This window comes from Scylla paramamosain, chromosome 13 (assembly GCF_035594125.1).
Source record: "Scylla paramamosain isolate STU-SP2022 chromosome 13, ASM3559412v1, whole genome shotgun sequence".
Classification (NCBI taxonomy): domain Eukaryota; kingdom Metazoa; phylum Arthropoda; class Malacostraca; order Decapoda; family Portunidae; genus Scylla; species Scylla paramamosain.
This window is the reverse complement of record NC_087163.1, coordinates 23,245,736-23,267,084: the sequence shown is the minus strand read 5'-3', so window position 1 is coordinate 23,267,084 and position 21,349 is coordinate 23,245,736. Positions and strand designations below refer to the sequence as shown.

Sequence of the window (21,349 nt, the reverse complement as noted above, 5' to 3'; positions counted from 1 at the left end):
ATGCACGCCTGAGAAAAAAAAAAAAACACTTTTCTTTCAAAAGTTTCGAGAATAAAATATCCGGAATAGTCTGTCCACCTCCCTAATGTAAGAGTTAACCAGTAGTCATCATCACCACCACTCTCTCTCTCTCTCTCTCTCTCTCTCTCTCTCTCTCTCTCTCTCTCTCTCTCTCTGTTCCCCTCAGGCAACTCTCTCAATTTTGAAAAGAGCTACACAGGACACGCCGCGCTGAGGCTCCACCAACACTTGCTCCACGCCACCCCTTCGTCAGTAGTGTGGCGGGAAGCCTGTCACGATCTGCAAGGTTTTCAGCTCCTGTCAGTGTTCAGGAGAAGCGTGTAGGTGGCGTGAGCGAGTGGGCAGCTCCCTCACACACATTTTGCTGTACACCCTGACACACGGATCGAAAAGCAGACTCTCTCGGCAAAGAACGCCATAAATAACACAAAGAGCCACAAAAAAGCGTTGCATCCACCCCTTTAAAAAGAAGAGAAGGTTGAAATAGCAAATGTTCCACCATTACTTCGTGTTAAAAAGTGCGAAGAATTACAGGAAATTGTTCCAGTGCTTCTGTTAAAATACTGGGAGGGGGAAAATCCAGGAAATGTTTTATCACGCATATTAAAGAATTCAGGGGAACGAAACTAGAACATCATGTTTTAGCTCACCCAATAACACCAACACGTATAAAACATCTTCTCTGACACCAACAGTCTGGACAGCAACTTCTGTCACACAGCCACATATTAAAGAATTCAGGGAACTAAATTGGTACATAATGTTTTACCCCTGCAATAACACCACCGCGAACAAAACATCTCTGACACACGCCAGCAGTCTGGATAGCACGTTCCGGCACACAGCGAGTCGAGGTGACCAAGCTGACCATTACTTAGAGGGCTTCCTTCAGCACCTCTTTTCGCCCACCTCCCTGTCCCTTGTTCGACCCCCAGGTGAGCGAGTAATCCCCGCGGTGTCAAAGTAGTAGGAATCCCACCTTGCGAGACCCAAACTTATTAACACTCGAGTCCCAACCAATATTGGAACCGCGGGGCAAAAACACCCAAGTCTCCTTATCCCACAAGAGCTGAAGTCTCCACATTTCTCCTACCAGACGTCCCTTTGCAGCAGGAGGAAGGGAGGACCTCGCAACGCCACCTGTTCACCTCACTCGTGGCGAAAAGAGATTCACTTTTTTTTCGGAATATAATCTTTTAAGCCCTACACTAGCATCCTTACTGGCTATTTCGGCAGTTTGCACTCGACTAGCCTCGAGTGCCTGCTAGTGACGCGGGGAGTGAGGGAGCAAGAGAAACCGAAAGAGGGAGGGTGAAATAGTGAGTGAGCGCTGGGAGTCTTGCGGCGCCGCCCTGAACACCCAGTTATTGGTTGTCCCACTGATGATTTAGGCGAGACTGGAAGCCGGAGAGGTCAATCCCCTGACGCACCGGGGGGTCTTCCTACCTGCCCTTGATTCCTCCTCCTCCTCCTCCTCCTCCTCCTCCTCCTCCCTCCTCCTCCCCTTCTCTTTTTCTCCCTTTTGTTTTGTCATTATCATCATCATCACCATCGTCATCATTGTTATTATCATCATCATTGTCGTTTTCATCATCATCATTGCTATCATCATATCATAATTTCTCCAGAGGCTTTGTAATAAAATACATATATTCTTTTCTTTTGTGGGTTATTATTCTGAGGATTTATATTTTATCAATCTGTTTATCTTTCTGTTTATCTACCTATCTATCTATGTGTCTGTCTTTTTATCTATCTATCTATCTATCTATCTACTATTTGTCAGTCTTTCTATCTATCTATTCATCTGTCTATCAATCTGTCTATCTACCTGTCTGTCTACCTATCCATCTGTCTATCTATCAATTTATACATATACAATTTTTACCTCCTCAGCAATAACTTGGGTTTTCTCGGTGCCTCTCTCCCCAAGCGAGCGGTAATGGCTGCTCCGCTTCCTCCTCGACCACACTAATTAGTCATCCCTTCAATGTCGTGTTCCTGAAAGTGGCGAAAATATTCCCTTCTGGTCGTTCTCGCCTCGCCCTAATTAGGTACTGCATGATTTATTGGGTTTTCTTGCCCTTTGTTATTATCTTGGAACTTTTGTCTTATTTTTGTATGTTCGGATGACTATTATACGTATTTCTGCTTATGTAAGTCTCTCTCTCTCTCTCTCTCTCTCTCTCTCTCTCTCTCTCTCTTTCTCTCTCTCTCTCTCTCTCTCTCTCTCTCCATCGTTTGTCTTCGTATATCCCACTAGTATAGCAGTAATTGCTCACAACATCCGCCCAAACATTCCTATTCATACCTGCAGCCACCAAGTTTCCTCTCTCTCTCTCTCTCTCTCTCTCTCTCTCTCTCTCTCTCTCTCTCTCTCTCTCTCTCTCTCTCTCTCTCTCTCTCTCTCTCTCTCCACACACACACACACACACACACACACACAGTTGGATGCGGTACTAGCTCACAGCCACTCAGCTTATCTCCAGCTTATGACCTAGTATACTGGTAGCATGGGAGGTGTGTGTTTGTAAGCTGAGAGATGCGCCAGTTCGTGATGACGCCGATATAAAAGCAGGTTTCAGTAGGGCTCGTATTTCTAAAGGCCACATAGGTGATGGTTCAGGTTCCTGTGATGTTTTTCCATTGATGGTGCAGAATCCTGGCTAAACTGTCACTTCTAGAATTTTGATACCACTCCTGAAGACACCAATAACCTTCACTATAATCTATTCAGAATCCTTGCAAATCTACAACCACCAGAATTTTGACAACACTCCACTCCTGAAGACGCCAATTAATAACATTCACTATAGCCTATTCAGAATCTTTACTAAACTATAACCACTAGAATTTTGAAAGCACTTCTTCAGACCCCAGTAGCTTTTACTTTTTTTTTTTTTCGGTCTTTACGTCCCTAATCTATAAGAGCTAAGACGGCGCCCTCTAACGAAGGACTCTGGTTTTGGGGATTTGGGAACCGTTACCCCGAGTGGATGCCCTTCCTAACCTCAAATCATGGCAAGGATTCGACCCCGTGTACCTAAGGATCCCTCCAGCCCCCAGACAATTGCGGTAGCACAGTAGATTAAAAAGTAGACTATCTGGCGCCAAAATGTGTGTGAGTACAGATCCAAAATCCTGCCTGGACTCTACTAAGACTGATGATATAAATAAGGGAGAAGGGAAGAAGAAATAATGGAAGCAGAAAGCCAAGTCGCAATGCGCACGACAGTGATGGAATGCCACTCGTGTAATTTATGTCCCTTAAAGATTATTGTGTTAGTCTCCATGTCCATGCTGGGGAAGGTAATATGGGAAAGGCAATATCGGGAAGCTGAACAAGTTAGTGCTGGAGGAAATGAAACTGTCAGTAATATGAGGGTTGATTGTGAGGAAAGGAACGTAGCTTGTGGCTGACTAGATATTGTGTAAGCCATGAACAGCCATTATTGGTGACGAGGATGACTGGAAGAATAAAATATGAATAAATAAATAAGAACTGCGTGCTCAACTCAGTGGAATATTACAAAAAAATTAAAAGTATATTTCTCCTTACTCACGAATTCTGCAAGTTACAATGGCTAATTAGTCAGCTAAGAATGTGCGCACCTAATGACGAATGTTACAGAAATGGAATAACAAAAATATGAAATCGCTCAAAATGAAATCAAAGAAAAGAAAAAATCATAATTAGACATTATCAACACCAGACATGTGTGACCAAAGCTTTTTTTTTTTTTGGGGGGGGGGAAGGTGTTATGGATTACAAATACTGACTGACACACCATAACCTGTTCTCCACGTGATGTATGTCCTACCTCTTCCTCCTCCTCCTCCTCCTCTTGTGTTCGCCTGCTGATGGTGACGATGGTAGCGGTAGTGGTGGTGGTGATGGTGGTGGTGGTTTAAAACATTTTCCACCGTGCGCATGTTTTTTTTTTTCTTTTTCTTTTCTTTTTGTGGATTTGCTTTTACGACGAAGTTCACGATTTTTTTATTATTTATTAATGTAAAGTTCATTTTCATTATATAACTCATGTATGATTTTTTTCTTTTTAATTAATGCTGGGAGAAAAGTAGATTTATGTCGTGGATGAAAATAAAATGAGAGAGAGAGAGAGAGAGAGAGAGAGAGAGAGAGAGAGAGAGAGAGAGAGAGAGAGAGAGAGAGAGAGAGAATATATCTACACACCTGATAAATGAAGGGAAAGAAACTGAGGTAGGTAAAGGAAGAAGTGGAAGAGGAGAAGTAGAGAAGTGAGGAGGAGGAGGAGGAGGAGGAGGAGGAGGAGGAGGAGGGGAGGAGGGTTCGTGAGGCATAAGGAGAGGCGCTGACATGCTAATTAAGCGTGGGAACTCACCTGGAATGGGGGAGATTACAGCGAAATTAAGGATATTATTGTGCGGTAAATCGGAGAGCTGTTTTATTTAGGAACAGAGAAGTAGTGTGTACGGTTAGAGAGAGGCAGGAAGTGTGCGTGTGTACTTTTACTTTACCGTTTCGAACCTCTGGGATATGTTTAGGCCAAGAATAACAATGAAAATGTGGTATTTGTGTGTAAAATATCTTTTTGAAAGCCATCCGTGACTTGTCTGAGGCTAATAATCATGAAATTTACCAGTGTTAATATTTTCTTTTTCCCCACGTATATTCAGTACACTTACACCTCGGAAACTCTCGCACAGCACACCCATAGATACATCACACTTATAACACCACATGCACTCACCCACATTCATAACAGCGTATACACCCACGCACACCCACACACATGTATGGAGTATGCCTCACATATATGGGGGTTTCCATTCACGCAGCTATTTTAGGCAGAGTGGAATCAAAAGCTTTTCGTCTTAGCTGCCCTCCCCCAACTGACTGTCTTCAGCATTTCTTGCTATCTTCTGCCGTTACTTTCATGCTAACTGCTCTTCTGATCTTGCTAACTGCATGCCTCCCCTCTTTCCGAGGCCTCGCTGCACAAGACTTTCTTCTTTGTCTCATCCCTATTCTGTCCACCTTCTAATGCAAGAGTTAACCAGTACTCTCAATCATTCATCCCTTTCTCTGGTAAACTCTGGAACTCCCTGCTTGTATTTCCTCCTTCCTATGACTTAAATTTTTTTCAAGAGGGAGGTTTCAAGAGATTTATCCTTCAATTTTCGATGATTCTCTTGACATCTCTTTTGAAACTGGCACCTCAGTGGGATATTTTTTTTCTCTTTTCTTTTTTGTTTCCCTTGGCCAGTGACCCTTTTACATAACGAAAAAAAAGTGAAACCCCCATGACGTAACACTCCCACACACAACCACACAAAAAACCCATGACACCAATACTTGCTGGAATTTTAAGTCAGAGCGAGTCCCATTTCTTTTTTTAACTCTCTTTTGCATGGCTAACGAAGTGAATAGCGGCGAAACAACGAAGTATTTAATAGTCTAATGCATACAAAAATAAAAATAATACAAGCAATAATGGCAGTAATAAAATTAGTGATAATAATAATAATCAAGCCTTTACTGCAAAATTGAATAACTTACCAGTTAGTTTGGGCAGAAATTCGAAACGTCAGCGCGAATTATTATTTTCCTACGTGACGGACAGGAAAATAATAAAATGATAGAAGGAATAATAGCAGGAGTAAGAGCAAACATACCGGCAGAACATGTTTGGACAAGAATTTGAAAGGTCGGCGCGAATAGTTATTTTCTTAATTTCATGACATAAAATGGTAGATATGATAACAGTAGTAATAAAAGTGGTAATAAGAGCAAACAATTCATAAGTATAAAAGTGAATAACCCAGCTGTCTCTTTGGCCCCGCGGTCGCTCAGGACGCGGGTGACGTCACACTCACAGCGAGGAGGAGCGAAAATGGCCGAGTGATGGAGGCCCTGCTGGCTCAGAATTATTGGAGGTAAATACCCAATTACCTTACTTTCACCCTCGCACTATACCAGGCACTGACACCCATAACACCGGGAGACTGTTGGGGAACTGAGAGTGCCGGGGGGGCTAGTGCCAAGCGTCTATGGGGAGGATTACAGTCAGTGCCATTGTCCCTCCGCCCTTCCCTGTCCTGCCCCGCCGTCATTTTTAATACTCGCTTTTTTTTGCCGTGATAATTAGTAATGGCGGGTGGTGAGGTAGTGACCGCGGGGTTCTTGATGATTTTATTCCAAGCAGAGGTGAATTATGCGGGAGGGAGTTGAGCTGTGCGTCACCTGCTTATACACAAAGGTGAAGTGAGTGCAGGTGAGTGTGGTGGTGTGGTGTGTGTGGTGGGAGAGGCGTGGTCTGGGTGGCGTTAGTGACACGTCCACGGTGTTGCCTCTGCAGGGCCCCTGGGCACGTGAGGGGGGTCGGTGATGGTTACCTTAGGGTTGGTCGCTCAGAATGGTCCGAGTTGGTTGAGATGACGGTCACGTTTGGTATTTCAGAATGGTCCGAGTTGGGTGAAATGACGGTCCGAGTTGGTTAAGGTGACGGTCCAAGGTGATATTTCAGAATGGTCCGAGTTGGATCTACTCCTCGTGGAAGTAACATGACTATTAATTTCCAGACACTGACTTTACTTAATTTGTTATTTATTTATTTATTTGATCCACACGATGAAGGGACCAGCAATGCAATTAATGAACCGAATGATTCATCACCAATGAAAACACTGATGTTATTTCAGTATTATCCAGGGAAAATAGTCTGTGAATGAGAAATACATAAAAACTTGTCTTTGTTTTGTACTTAAGTCCTTGTGGCATAAAGTGAGCCATGTTTGACCTGACCTGATCTGACCTCGGGGATCCCAGTTGGTGCCTTTCAGCAGAAAAGATTTACACAGGTGTTTTCTATGTTCAGTAATTCTCATATACCAAGTGTGGATGTTTCTTTTTGCTGAGACCAGCTTAATTCTGCAATAATTCACATATTCTTCAATTTTATATAGGTCACATCCATAACTTACAGGGGTTTGGGAGCCCTTGCATTGTCTCTCTTGTCTAGATTTGAAGTAATTATTCTTGTAATTGAAGCCTTTAGGAGTGTCACTGGCATGACTGTGTATAATTGCAATATTTGTATATTTATTTATTTTTTTTGTTTATTTGTTTATTTGTTTTATTTATTTATTTATTTTTTTTATTTTTTTTTACAAGTATCAATGCACATCCAGATAACCATCATTGTGGAGAAATCTTATTAAGGTAATTAGACCACATACATACAGAAAATGAATAAATAGAAGGTACAGTGGTGATGAAGGACAAGACAAAAGTGAGGAGGACAACTGTCTGTACAAGTGTGGTGGGAATCTTTATAATTCCTTTAATGCCAGTATCAGTGTATGTATGTTGAATGTTACCAGGAACTTTAACTCTTGAAGCCTAACTATTTTGAGGCTTGAATACTGGTGATAATCTTGTGTCTTTTTCTTTCTGTAGAAAATGGACGGTGAACTTCTATCCTTGAAGTGGAACAATCACCGAACAACATTTTACCATGTCATCAGTGGACTCCGCAATAAGGTAACTTGGCCCTCTAGTTCACACACACGCACACACACACACACACATATCAATGCATGTATTTGTAATTGGAATTTAATACTTGCTTTGCTCAGGGAAATTTAAATACAATGGCAACTTAAAATTTCAAGGTTGTGTTCACTTTGTGGTGCCCAAGGTTCATTTGACATGCCAGAGGGAAGCACTCTCTTTGCCTCCACACTGTGCCATAATCCTAGTTCCTTTTCATTTTGTTTACAACTTTTAATGTAGTAAAAGTGAATTCTTCAAATTGCTATCCAGGGAATTTAGGTTTACATGACCAGTGTGTGTTGTAATCAAGCCATAGATACTGTCTGGCTTCCTTCATGAACTAGCAGCAATAGCTCATAAAGGAATGAGCTTGGAGCAGGAAAAATAAAAGAAAATTGCAAAGGAAGCAATGATGCATTGACTTGAAACTGGTGATACATTATGTTGAGAAAACAATTAAGAATGTGTTCCTACAAACTCATAAGGTTGTATGATAGGCTGCAGAAGAGTGACAAACAGCATTATGGTCTCTGCAGCTTGGTGGTAACTGGCAGAAAACACACTAGAATGTGGAATGATCATTTGGTTTAAATTGGTGACCAGGGTTCAGTTGCCGTTAGTAAATATCTGTTTCAGATAGGCTAATGTTAACATTTTCTGGTGTCTACTTGTAGTCTCTCTCTCTCTCTCTCTCTCTCTCTCTCTCTCTCTCTCTCTCTCTCTCTCTCTCTCTCTCTCTCTCTCTCTCTCTCTCTCTCTCTCTCTCTCTCTCTCTCTCTCTCTCTCTCTCTCTCTCTCTCTCTCTCAACTAATCAGCTGCTGTCTTGTATGTGTGTACAAGGTGACATCCAGTCACCTGTATTGTTTGGATCTTGAAGTGATATTTACACCACACCATAAGATTTTTTCAGGATTTTTGAAATAGACCTTCTTGGAGTGTTGCTTATATGACAGAGAGACCACTCCTTGCAATAGAAATTAAAGATGAGCATCACAATGGGCATCATTGTGTGTGCTTGTGTCATGAATTTGGTTGTTCATTGAAAATATAATCAAAAGAATATTGATAGATGTTATGTATTAATTTTTTTTTTTCACATTATTTTCAGGAGACCTACACAGATGTAACTCTGGCATGTGAGGGCAAATTTTATCCCGTCCACAAGTTGGTTCTGTCCACCTGTAGTGAATATTTTAGTGATATTTTTGATCGCACACCATGCAAGAACCCAGTAGTAGTTCTCAAAGACATAAACTGCCAAGACTTGGAGTTTCTTTTAGATTATATGTACATTGGTGAAGTTAATGTGAGACAAAATGAACTGTCTTCACTCATAAAAGCAGCAGAGTGTTTGAGAATCAAAGGCCTAGCAGTGCCTGATGAGGAACCAAAGAAAAATGGAAGTGGTGGTAGCAGCAATAATACCAGTGCCACAGGGCAGGGGAGGCAGCGCCCAGAGCTTGCCAGCCCACCGGCGAAGCGGCGGCGAGCCGAGGAGCGACGAGTGACTGAACAGAGCCCCGGCAGACCGCCTGGGGATGGCAGCCCAGAGCAGGAGGCCGGAGGATCGACCGGCAAGATTAGTGGTAGTGATGCCGGCAGGTCTCGGGACCAGCTGGAGGACAAGCAATCTGACGTAAGTGTCGAGCAGCCGGCAGTGCACATAAAAGTTGAACAGCATGACAGCTATGAACAATCTGCCAACGATGAGTTTCTAGTACAAAGCAATAGTTACGAAGGTGGTGGTGGGGGTGGGGAGGAAGGAGACGGCCCACACAGTTCCGAGGGCAATACCAATGACTTTCCTGAGTTCCTCCAGTCAACTGTGGAAAAGGAGGAGCCTGTGGCCATGAGTGACTTTAATCCTAGTGACTTCCCTGGGCCATCAGGACTACAAAATGTGAGTATAAACTGCTTACTTGTTGTACGAATATGATGATTTACTTGATGTTAAAATGGGATACAAAAAAGTTATAGAAATTATGCATACAAAGAAGTTATAGAAATGTGGAAGATAGCTGGAAGAAAATAATGAGGAAAGATAGAAAGGGAAAGAAATGAAACTGAAAGAAAATACGTAAGGAAGATACAATGGAAAAGAATGCAAAATCAGTGAAAGTTGTTTAAGGAGGCTTGGAATAAGACCAGTGAATGGAGTAATGCATTGAAACGGCTAATAATGGAGGGAAAAAAATATGCTATAGCTTCTAATGGTGGGGAGGGATGGTTGTGATGGTGGGGTGTGACAGGATACCCTCTACTGGAGAAGAGGAAACACTTGTCAAGAGGCAGCTTTAGGTAGAAGTGGAGAGGTGTAAGGGTGCACTGAGAAGACATGATAGATTATGAAATGAATGACAAAATGGTAGGAAGGAAATTAGCTTGAATGAAGTTTAATGAATAGGAGTACAGGAACAAATGAGTATCTAATGGTAAAGCTGAGTTTAAATAATAATCTGAAAAGGCAGCTAAGTGATCTAACTAATGCTCCCCTTAGCCAACACAAGTCTTCATTTATTCCCAGCCTTGTATTTCTTCCATGTACATTCTAATCATCCCATTCTCCTCACACCCTCCTCTCACCCACTGCAGGCATAGTCATGCATGCTCTCTCAGTCATTGCGAGGGTTATTAGTTGTATTCACCATTCGGCAATGCCTGATAGATGGTGGCTGTGCATCACTGATAAATTCACCCATTTGACTCTTCACAAGGCTGAGACACACCATTGGTTTTAAGATTACTGTACAGTCTTTATGTAACTTTCAAAGGGCTCACTGTACTTTTTTGATTTTTCACTTTGTCTTATTTTGCTCATCTTAACACTGCAAGTAATATGGGCTACAGTGTAATAATTATTGTACTATACAGAACACCAAAGGCCATCCTGAAAAGTTCTGCCAGAGATTTTAAGGCAACAGTTCATAAACTATTTTTTTGATGATTTAATGAACTAGTTAGGCTATTTCTTTGGGAAACATCCATAAATAATAAATAGTTACCATACTGTACTAATTGAGGTACAGTGAATGCTACATGTGTCACTGGCTGTCTTGGAGGGGCACCGTGGATGGTAATGTGCTTCTGATCTGAAGGCCTGTATTCTCTCTCTTCCCTTTGTGTGCATACCAGCCTTGTCTGTCATCTATATTATACTGGCATTGAGGCACATGTACATGGCATGGATACGATGTATTAAATTTAGGGATGAACTAGCACTCTCCTGTATGGTCTACAGGATTTGTTCTTTCGGGACATACAGTAATGATCGTAGTATGTAATAATAACAATGAAAGAAATCTGTTTGTAGCACTAAGAGTAGTAGGTAGTATCCAGTCCTCTTATGTGTACATATTGGTATAAACATCTTATCTTCTTAGCCTCGGGAAGAGAGGACTGATCCTCCCAGCCCACTCTTTGTAAAGATTAGTTGTGCCAGTAGCATGTCCAGCAGTCTCTGCAGCAGATTCCACCAGCAACCCTTTTACACCAGAATAAAACTACCTTCTGCACATCTGGTGTGATCAGCTGATCAGATCAAACACGGAAGAACCTCTCTTTTAAAATCCTCAAAGTTACATTGCCACTCGTGCTTCCATAACTTCTCTTCTTTCACCCTTCTCACAGGCCACCAACTCTTCCTTGCTTCACAGACATCTCCTCTTGCATCCAGCTTTCTCTTCACATTATCCATTCCTCCCATTAATGGTCTCCCTTGCCTTGCACTTCTCTACTGTTCAGACCTCATCTGTGCAATTCTTGTCTATATTGTAGGATGGATAGAGGCCTATATTAGAATCAGTGCAGAGAATGGTGACTAAAAGGATTGGCAGAATTGATAATAGATCTTGACAGGAGAATAGCTTTTTAACATTCATTAAGGTGTAAATTAAGAGGAGGTGTGATAGAAGTATTGAAGTAACACAAAGGTTATTTATTTGTCGTATTTTATAAATTCATTTAGTGTGTGTGTGTGTGTGTGTGTGTTTGTCCTTTTGTCCAAAATTTTAAGGACATTCTTTGTGGTTCCGTGTTCCAGAGTGGAATGGCCACCTGGGAGGGTGACAATAGTTCCACCAGCTTTGCGGAAGGACTCTCTGGGGCTGTGGCGGCTGCTGTTGCCGCAGCGTCACAACCCCAGCAGCAGCGCCAGCAGCAACAACTGGTGAGTGTTGGAATTCTTGAAATTTTGAAGGTGCCACAACTAAAGGTGTTGATTTTGCTATCACCACTAAGTTCCCATGAGTTTGAATTTCTCATGTAATTGAAATTAATGCTTATTATAATTAACACCTTTAATGGCCATGGCTTTGATTAGTAGTTTGATACTAGTATTTTTATGTTCTACTTTTGGTCTAAATTTTCACGAGTGCATTGTGTATAGAGTACATGACAGATTTTTCACTCACAAGATTGTCTATTTTCTATGCCATTTATATCATACATACTGGTATAGGAGAATGCCATATTGATTATATGCACTGTACATGTCAATTTGTAAAGCAAACAGCTGTTTAAGGCTGCATGTATTCAAGAAAAAAAAAGCTTTAGTTGTGAAGTACAAATGTTGAGAAGAAATGCTTACTACTGCAGTTATGGTGTCCAAATCAAGACTTTTTTTTTTTTTTTTTTTTTCTGAAGACATCATTGATCTGTGTGCACATTGGATCTTAAATATTATCTCTCTAGGGATTGGCATTTTGCACTTTCCATAAAATTTGTTTAATTAGCAATCAACCATTCCCCTTTTTGTGAGAGAGTAAGCCAGAGCCAAAGCAAGATGGAAAATATAACTGAGAAAGCCAAATTATGATTTTGTACATGAAGTGGGCTAGGATCTGCAAAGTTCAAGTTCAGTGATTTCTGTTGAAGAAAAATTTAGTTGTAATATGCATAACTAAGTGAATTAGAGTAACTAAGTGAACCAGAATATTGATGTAGCAAGTATTGGGAAGAGAAGCAGTACCAAATGGAGAAAAGTTTGGTAAAGAGGATGGGTAACCATGATTGACTTGCAAGGCATGGCTGAGAAAAGTAATTGGAGAAAGATGATGATACTTCAGTATACTAGTCTGTGCACTGTGACAGGGGACCTTTAATTAAACAACTTATGACTTAACTTCCTCAACCTGTACATGGTATACACTAATGCACTCATCTAAAATGATAAGTGGACATATCACAGTTCACGTTATTTTATTGATATGTTATACCTTTTAAAAAAGCAAAAATAATATCCTGTTTTGTCCTGCCAAAGGTGAGTAGCATTACTGCAGAGGGCAGAATGCAGCAAGCTTTTTGAGTGTTGAACTAGACCATTTTGCATCATAACTTTAGTAACATGATTGTGTAATATGTGCTTAGTAAGTTAACTAAGTAGCATTTTACATGGCCTCGGCACCTTCAAATTTAGCTTCCTTGTTCTAACTTGACTCAGGGTTGGCTATGGTTTATGTTGCCCTTGCTGATCCTGAGTGTACTGGCAACTTCTCTTCCACTTGCTTTGGTCTTTGTATTCACATTCCTCTTCAGAATCATTATGAATCTGTTGACAAATTTGAACTTTTTAAAGTTAAGTAAAATGGAAGAAAGGTTGTTCATATTATAAGAGATACATAAGTCTTTATTTACTAAATTGCTCATGTCAAGAGTGCCTAATGTTTTTCTCACTAAAAAGTAAAAACTTTATTTTAAATTCTTGTAATCCACTGTGTATCTCTTATTTTGTTGCAAGTTTAGTTTTAAGCATTCCAAAGTAGTACATAGTGAACATTCTGTAAGAATATACAAATGAAGTATCAAATTTTGTTCTCCAGGCCACCAGAATTGAGAGGTGTAAACAAAGCTGTACAATACACATAAGATGAAAGGGGCTCTCTGATAATCAGTTTTAGATGAGATGAACCAGATATTGACAAAAAAGTATTCGATGTTGGGCACATGAGTTTAAACACAATGATATAGTGTTGTGATAGCAAGCTTCCCCAACTTTAAAGATGTCATGGTGTAAATTGTAATAATAAGAACACAGGAAATCCATACATGTTGGTTCACACACACCAAAACCATTTCTTATAATTCTGGTTACCTGCTTGCAACAGCTTACTCTCTTCCCTATTCCACTGCTGCCATAATTTTTGCCCCCACCAATATATTATGTCTGGCCTGGCCTTGCAACAATTGTTGGGTAAACTAACACCACATTACCAAGACACTGGTGGCTTGTAGTACAAATGGATACTATGAGTAGTGTGTTATTTGTTAATATTATTAGTTTTTCTTTTTTATCACTATGGTGTCATGTGGAAAACCTTTATGGCTTTATTATGAAATATGCCTGTGGTAACAAAAAAAGTGTCAGTGTTGGTGAGATAAAAGCAGTATGCTGATACATTGAACCACTGTATGATAAACAATTATATTTATTGCCACTACGCCACTACAGAGAAGCTTTCTGTTACATGGCTTTGTACTTCAGCTTCTTAAATCATCATGAAGCTGAATAGCGAAATGTTGAACCTGTCATGGATATGATTCCGGAAATGTTGTGTTATCAGTAATGTGAATGTTTTTCTGATAATGCCTAGGACTTTTCTGTTTGACCATCAGGTCAGAAATGCAAATGCGTAAGCAAATTTTACCTTCTGTTGCTGCCATTGTAGCATTGGGCTTAAATTTGAGCTGGTGTTTTGACACCGTGCTTTTATGATATGATGTAATCTCACTGTTGTAAGTGATTCAGTCTTGTACATGTTTCTGAGAAGTTTCTGAGAAACTATTTTGATGAGCTGTGTTTATGGCACACAGAAACATCTTGTCATCAATTCTCCATCATGCTGCTTCTGGATTGCCAAAATATTGCTTTAGCTGTGACAATAAATTGTGCTATCTCACTCAGAACATTTGGTGGTTTCTTGCTTGATATCAATGGATCCGAGACAGGTGATGTGATAGTTACTTATTTGTTTTGGTTGCTTTGCTGCTGTTGGTGATTCAATAGCTGACTTTCCTCAGTGGTAGTTACCATGGGTTATAATTATTGTTGCTTAATAAAGTATTAGAATTTACTTAGTTCATTGATTTATCAGGGAAAGGATATGAAAAAAAAACTTTCCTGCAGCTCAAGTAGCTTGAGCCTTATGTAATGCTTGTATTCAAAATTGGATTCTATATGTACTATGTATATGGAAATCTTAGCATTCAGAATGCCCTCCCTGGGAACATTCTGGTATCTTACTTGTTTTGGGCAAGTGATGATGACTTGCTCTGTTTTTGGGAAGAAAAAAAAAGTAAACCTTTCAAGACAGAAAATGCTATATCCATTGTGTAAATAACAAAAAAGCTAATAAAATCATGCCTTCAGTTACAATAATCATGGTGATTATTGTAACACTTGTGAGTACATACAACAATAGCACTGCCACCATCATTGTCTCCCCCCCTCCCCCCCACCCCACCCCCCCAAAAAAAAGTAGGCCTTAAAGCAACTTGCTCCTTTTGTATTGCAACATATCATAATCATCAAACTCGGTTAATTCCTTTGGGTTAACAGGACTGAGCTTTGCATGTGAGCCACCAACAACATGGGGCATAAGAATTGTTTGCCAAATAATCCCCTGAGAAGCAGTTGAAAGGAAGTGGAGGAGGCACATGATGCACACAGTTCAACTTATTAACCATGAAGACTACTCAATAAACTGTGTTCGACTCTTGACCAGCAGGGGCACAGGAAACGCAGGTAACAGTGCAGGTGTTTATTCACAGAAGGTGTGAACAGAAGGCTGGAGGTAGGTGATCTCCCGGCGCCAGGCCGCGCACTTCAACTTAACACTTATGACTGAAGCCTAGCTCGTTCACTCATACACGTCTCGCTCATTCACTCGTTCACACAACTAGCTAACAACCACACACCTCCCCCGAGACATAAGGAAGATTCCTTATCTTTGTTATGGCTACCGTAACACATGAAACAAAGTTACAATGATTGAAGTACAGAAAACACGGTACATATACACAAAACAAACACAGCGTACAATGAACACGTACGACTAATCGTAGGTGCTACGGTGCCACCGCACCTGCAGTCGTCTCGGCTCCCTACGCTGTCGGCTGCTTCGACGCTCTGGTTGCTCTCGGCCACGGTGTACCCCGTTACCCTGATGCTCCGGGCTGCCGGGATGGTGGTGTTCCTCGTGACCCTGATGCTGAAGCGCTGCACCGCCATGAGCGGTGTGCTGCTCGACAGGAAGGGGAGCAAGAGGTCTGTGTGGGCGTAGGTGTCTTCTATTACGCCACATCACGCGACCGCTGCCCATCTTGATGAGGTAGTCTCTCCTTCGCCCAACAGCCACGATGACACCCAGGCGATCCCAGAGGCCTGTCGTGTGATCTTGAACGTCGACGTGGCCACCGAGGTGCAGGAGAGGAAGAGTACGGGCGGACGCGTCGTGGCGAAGTTTCGCTTTCTTCCTCAGTCGCTCTGCCTTGGCGTCGCACTCATCAGCAGCGCGCTGCCACTGCTGAGCGTATGAGCGATGATGAGCCGGGACACAGGACCTCATAGGATGACCGAAGAGGACTTGTGCTGGTGATCGCCCTTCCGCCCTCGGAGTGTTGCGCAGTTCCAGCAACCCGCGAGCGAACGCATCCTCGTCCAGGTGTCCCTGCTGTGTGGTCGTGAGGATCAGCTTCTTCACGGACTTGACCGCTGCCTCGGCGTGACCATTGGAGCGTGGATAATGAGGTGAAGATACACGATGCTCCACCCCCCATCGAGCCAGGAAGCGCCGTACCGATGAAGAAGTGAACTGCGGTCCACCGTCAGTCCTCAGGAGAACAGGCACGCCCGTGTCGGCGAACACACCCCGAAGGACACGAACGAGCTGATCAGCCGATGCTGGACGTGAGCATGCAGACACGTGAGGCCACCCAGACAAGCGATCTACATACACGAGGTATGTACGGCCTGCTGCGTGGAAGTAGTCTGCAGAAACTGACTCAAACACCCTGCTGGGTGTGTCCGTGTCCTGCCAGAGAGGTTCGTTGGCTTGGCTTGGTAGGAGTGGACGGCATAGTGAGCATCCAGAAACGACGTTCTCAACGTCTCTGTCCATACCAGGCCAGTACACCGTTTGTCGGGCCCGTCGCTTGGTGCGCTCCATCCCCTGATGACTGTCATGGAGTCGCTCTAGTGTTTCTCGGCGGAGGCTGTGAGGAATAAGAAGCCTCGGCCCGTAAACCACCAGGTCGTCGTCTACGGCCAGCAGACTGCGCACCGGCCAGTACGTACGCAAGCGGTGATCGAGGTCGTGGCAATGATCAGGGAAGCCCTCGATGATGACGTTCTTGAGCAAGCAGTACTCCCCGTCTCTTGCTGCTGCGGCACGTACCATTTCCACAGTCTGATCCTGGAGTGGTGCTAAGCGGACGCCGTCCTCATTGGTGGCAGATAACGCTGAGATGACCGCTGAGTGGAGAGGGTCGAGGTCACCAGAAGTAGCAGCATCCTCTTCCTCCACTGGGTCCTGTACTGGAGCACGTGAGAGGGCGTCGGGCACACAGTGTGTCGATCCCTTTTGCCAGCTTGCTGTGAAAGAATACTGAGCAAGCTTCTCCCTCATGCGCTGCAGCCGCAGGTTCTCTATTTCTCCCAACAACTTGCTATTGAGGAGAGGTATCAGCGGGCGGTGGTCGAGCACTAGATCGAAGTGAGGGAGTCCTTTCAGGTAGGTGCCACATTTCCTGACTGCCCAGACGATTGCAGCCATTTCCAACTCTATTACTGCATAGCGGCTCTCTGTGTCTGTAACAAATCTTGACCCGCATTGCACCATCTTCCACTGGTCACTGTGCTTCTGCAGGAGAACGAATCCAAATCCGTGCATCCTTGAGGCGTCAGTCTGTAGCATCGTTGGTAATGATGGGTCGAAGTATGCCAAGACAGGTGGGCTGACGAGACACTGTTTCACCTTCTCAAACGCCTCTTCATGGTTAGGAGACCAGCACCAACTGTTCTTCGGGCGTAAGAGATCTCTGAGGGGTTGTGCAGCTGCAGCCACAGCAGGAGAAAAGCTTCCAAGCTGGTTTGTAAGACCCATGAATGATCGTAAGTCGGTGATGTGCTGTGGTCGTGGGAAGTCAGAGATTGCCTTAACTTTCTTTGAGTCTGTCGTGTAGCCTTGTCCAGAAACAGAGTAACCACAGTAATCTACCACTCTTTCCGCGAATGTAAACTTCTGTGGGTTGAGAGTGATGCCGTGCTGGTCACACCGCCGCACAATCTGAATGACATGGGCTAAGTGCGCACTGTAGGTGGAGTCATAGGCCAGGATGTCGTCCACGATCTTGATGGTGTTAGGTATGTCGCCGAGAGCTTGGTCTCCTCGACGGTTATACTCGTCTCCAGACGAGACGAGACCCATAACCGCTCGCCGAAACTTGTACCGACCCCAAGGTGTTATGAAGCAGGTTAAATCCTGGTCTTCTTCTCTAATGGGGACTTGAAAATACCCCATCTTGGCATCAAGAGTGGTGAACCAAACTGCTCCGGTCCCGATCGAGGCGATGGCGTCATGAGGTGAGCGCACTGGATACACGGGCCTCTTCACGTAACGGTTGAGTCGTGTCAGGTCAACACACAGCCTTACACCAGATGTCTTTTTTGGGACAGGCACGATGGGGTGGCACCATGCCGTAGGGTAGTCCACACTCTCGATGATTCCCTTGTTAAGCAGCTCTTCCAACTGGCTCTTAATTTCTTCACGCCAATTGTAAGGGATTGTACGAGATGCTGTTACGGCGAAGGGTCGAGCGTCGTCTGTCAACTCGATGGCCATGGATCCACCAGCCATTGCACGTAAACCTTCCTTTGCTTCGAAGACGCTGGGAAAGGCCTTGATCACAGCAGCAGCGTGCCCCGCACGCTGCTGTGGCGTTGGGTCGTAGGAATGAGGCCAGCTGATCACTTCTGTGGGCGTAGATAGAGGTGGCTGCGAGGCGGTCGGGTACTTGATGGAGCTGTTGCCGGTGCGCTGTTCTTCCCTGCGTAGCGGTCGGATTTGAGCCGGAAAATCTTCGGGGAGGATTCCGAGAGCGATGGAATCGTACCAGCTAAGCAGCGCCCCCTTCACCTCCTTCACCACGCTCACAACAGTCTCAGCTTCCCTGTCGCCCAGTTGCAAGTGCGACGAGAAAGTTCCTACACAGGTGAGGGGGTGATTACCGGCAGCATAAAGTCCATCACCATCAGCGGGCGCCAAGCTGGAGGGCGGGATTCCAAGGAGTGTTGCCGTGTCGAGGCCAATAACGGTCGTTTCGGCCCCAGAGTCAGGAGTCCACGTAATCTTGTCTCTTCCAGCGGGATGTGTGGCGGTAATGAGCACCTGGGGCGCAGGTCGTGCCGTCACCGTCTTTGTGTATACGCCTGACAAGAGCTGGTATACACTGGCACTGGCTCCCCGCCTCGGGCCTGCACCGCGATGAGGAGAGACAGTTGAGGAACTCCTCGAAGCTCCTCGTCGTTTCCTCACTGTCTGCTGACATACACTCGCAAAATGCCCTCTTTTCCCGCAGTTACGACACACTTTATCTATTGCCTGGCATCCCCTTTTGTCACTGCGACAATCTTTGCCACAACGATAACAGCCCGTGGGGCTTGAGCCCCCGAAACTGCCCTTCCTGTAGTTCGAGACAGCGTTCACACCATGGCTCGAAGAGTGAGAGCCGCCCCTTAGTACTGCACTACACTGGTTAGCGCTCTCTGATGCTCTGCAAATATCTATGGCGTTTTCAAGGGTGAGTTTCTTGTTTTCCAGCATGCGTTTCAGAGCCACTTCGTCTCGTGTCCCAACGACAATTCTGTCACGCAGCTGATGGTTTATGCACTGGTCGCAAAAGTCACAGAAATTGGCGATTTCCTTTACAGCACATAAAAAGTCGTCAAAACCTTCTTGCGTTTCTTGCACGCGGGAGTAGAAGTCTCTTCTATCCATGATGATGTTGCGCTGGCTTCGCAGGTACTCACACATTGCATCGAGGATGGTTCTTAACTCCGCGTCTCTCGGTAAGCTTATCCCGTAGCGAAGTGTACGGGTCCACTCGTCGTCTAGGACAGCAGCGAGTGCCGCCCTCTGCTCAGCCAGGGAGAGACAGTCTATCCTGGCGAGGGTTACGTATCCTTCAAACTTATGGCGCCACGTGTCGAACTCACGTAAAGATGCTGACGCCGTTAAGTGAGGAATGATGGTGGCGGACGTCGGGAACCTCGCGCCCTGGGTAGACGTGCTGCGGGCTGTGGTTTCGCCTTCATTGCTCGCCGTGGTGCGACTGGGAGCTTGTGTCCCCACTCTCTCCAGCAGCTGGGTTAAACGCTCCTCGCGAGCCTGACTCTGCTCCGACTGTCGCGCTAGCAGAGCCTGACTCTGCTCCGACTGTCGCGCTAGCAGGGCAGCCAGCGCCTCCAACTGCTTCTCCATTCTGCGCCGTACCCACTGCAGCCTTGTCCTGATCCTACTCACTGCGCCATGTTCGACTCTTGACCAGCAGGGGCACAGGAAACGCAGGTAACAGTGCAGGTGTTTATTCACAGAAGGTGTGAACAGAAGGCTGGAGGTAGGTGATCTCCCGGCGCCAGGCCGCGCACTTCAACTTAACACTTATGACTGAAGCCTAGCTCGTTCACTCATACACGTCTCGCTCATTCACTCGTTCACACAACTAGCTAACAACCACACAAACTGTATAAAGCATATTAAGGATTTTTCACCAAATTGTAAGTTGGGCCATCATTAGTTGAGCGAATATATCCTTGAGATTTTTTATTTATATATTTTATCGGTTTATTAATTTTCTCACCTCACTTATCTAAAAATTTGTTGCTTGCACCCCTCCCACCTATACCCACACTGTATTGCTAGCCTTCCACTCGTGCCAGGAAGGCAAGGTCGCCGCTGCAGGGTGTGCAACCCATACCTGTTCACTGCTGAGTGAATAAATGCTACAACATGGAAAAGACAAACACAATGTCTCCAGCTGGCCATGTCCAGCCTCACTCTTAGAAAGCTTAAAAATAACGTGTCTTAAAACCAATATGGTATGGCTAATATGAAAAGTTTAAGGATCTTTGGCTCATGCGCAAATGATCCATACATTTTTAATCAATGTTATTTTGAGTTGATGTGGGAAAATTTACCCATTTGTGCTGTTGCTGATATCGTGCTGAGGGAAGGTATGTTTGGCAAGGATTGACAGTAACTTTTGTTTTTCCTCTTACTAGTATGGACTGCTGGTCTCCCACACAGGCTTTGTGCACAGCTTGGCAATACCAAGTGCATATTTTCTTTGATCACCACTGATACCAGACATTAAATATATTATAATTTATGTCATCTGGCTGGGGAATTATGATTCTTACTAGTGATTTAATTATTTATTTAGCTCTTTCAATGATTAAGGAAAAGACTAATAAAACTAATTTTCTGCATTTATGCCTAGTTAGAGAAATAACATAAAGCATATTTGCCAAATTTTTAAGGGTTAACTTATTAAGTATTGAAAAGAAAAGTATATAGTGTCAGAAATCTATTATTTTACACATTTAGAGGAATTGCCTAGAAACCAGTTTTGAGCATCATGTCAAAGCAATATTTTAAGAGCAAACTCCTACACTGATAGTGAAAATTGAAAACAAAATTTACTCAATTTTTATTGCATAATTTGTCAAGTAAGAACACTCAATAGAATATACAAGGATTACCCCCTGCCTGTGAATAATAGATAATACTACAATACAA

At 43.8% G+C, this 21,349-nt stretch overlaps 1 protein-coding gene across 20 annotated transcripts in view; it reads left to right on the top strand.

The window, feature by feature from the left end:
• LOC135106536 (longitudinals lacking protein, isoforms A/B/D/L-like) overlaps nucleotides 1-21,349 on the top strand; it is a 183,774-nt gene that overhangs the window by 135,346 nt on the left and 27,079 nt on the right. For 18 of the 20 annotated variants that reach the window (XM_064015672.1, XM_064015671.1, XM_064015668.1 and 15 more), the window contains exons 1-4: nucleotides 5,852-5,940; nucleotides 7,463-7,546; nucleotides 8,668-9,459; nucleotides 11,599-11,724. In XM_064015672.1, the coding sequence (XP_063871742.1) occupies nucleotides 7,466-7,546; nucleotides 8,668-9,459; nucleotides 11,599-11,724 (999 nt within the window). In that variant the 5' untranslated portion in view covers nucleotides 5,852-5,940; nucleotides 7,463-7,465. Of the gene's footprint in view, nucleotides 1-5,851; nucleotides 5,941-6,211; nucleotides 6,279-7,462; nucleotides 7,547-8,667; nucleotides 9,460-11,598; nucleotides 11,725-21,349 lie in introns of those variants that run through there. The other 2 variants (XM_064015666.1, XM_064015665.1) reach the window with 2 other exon arrangements.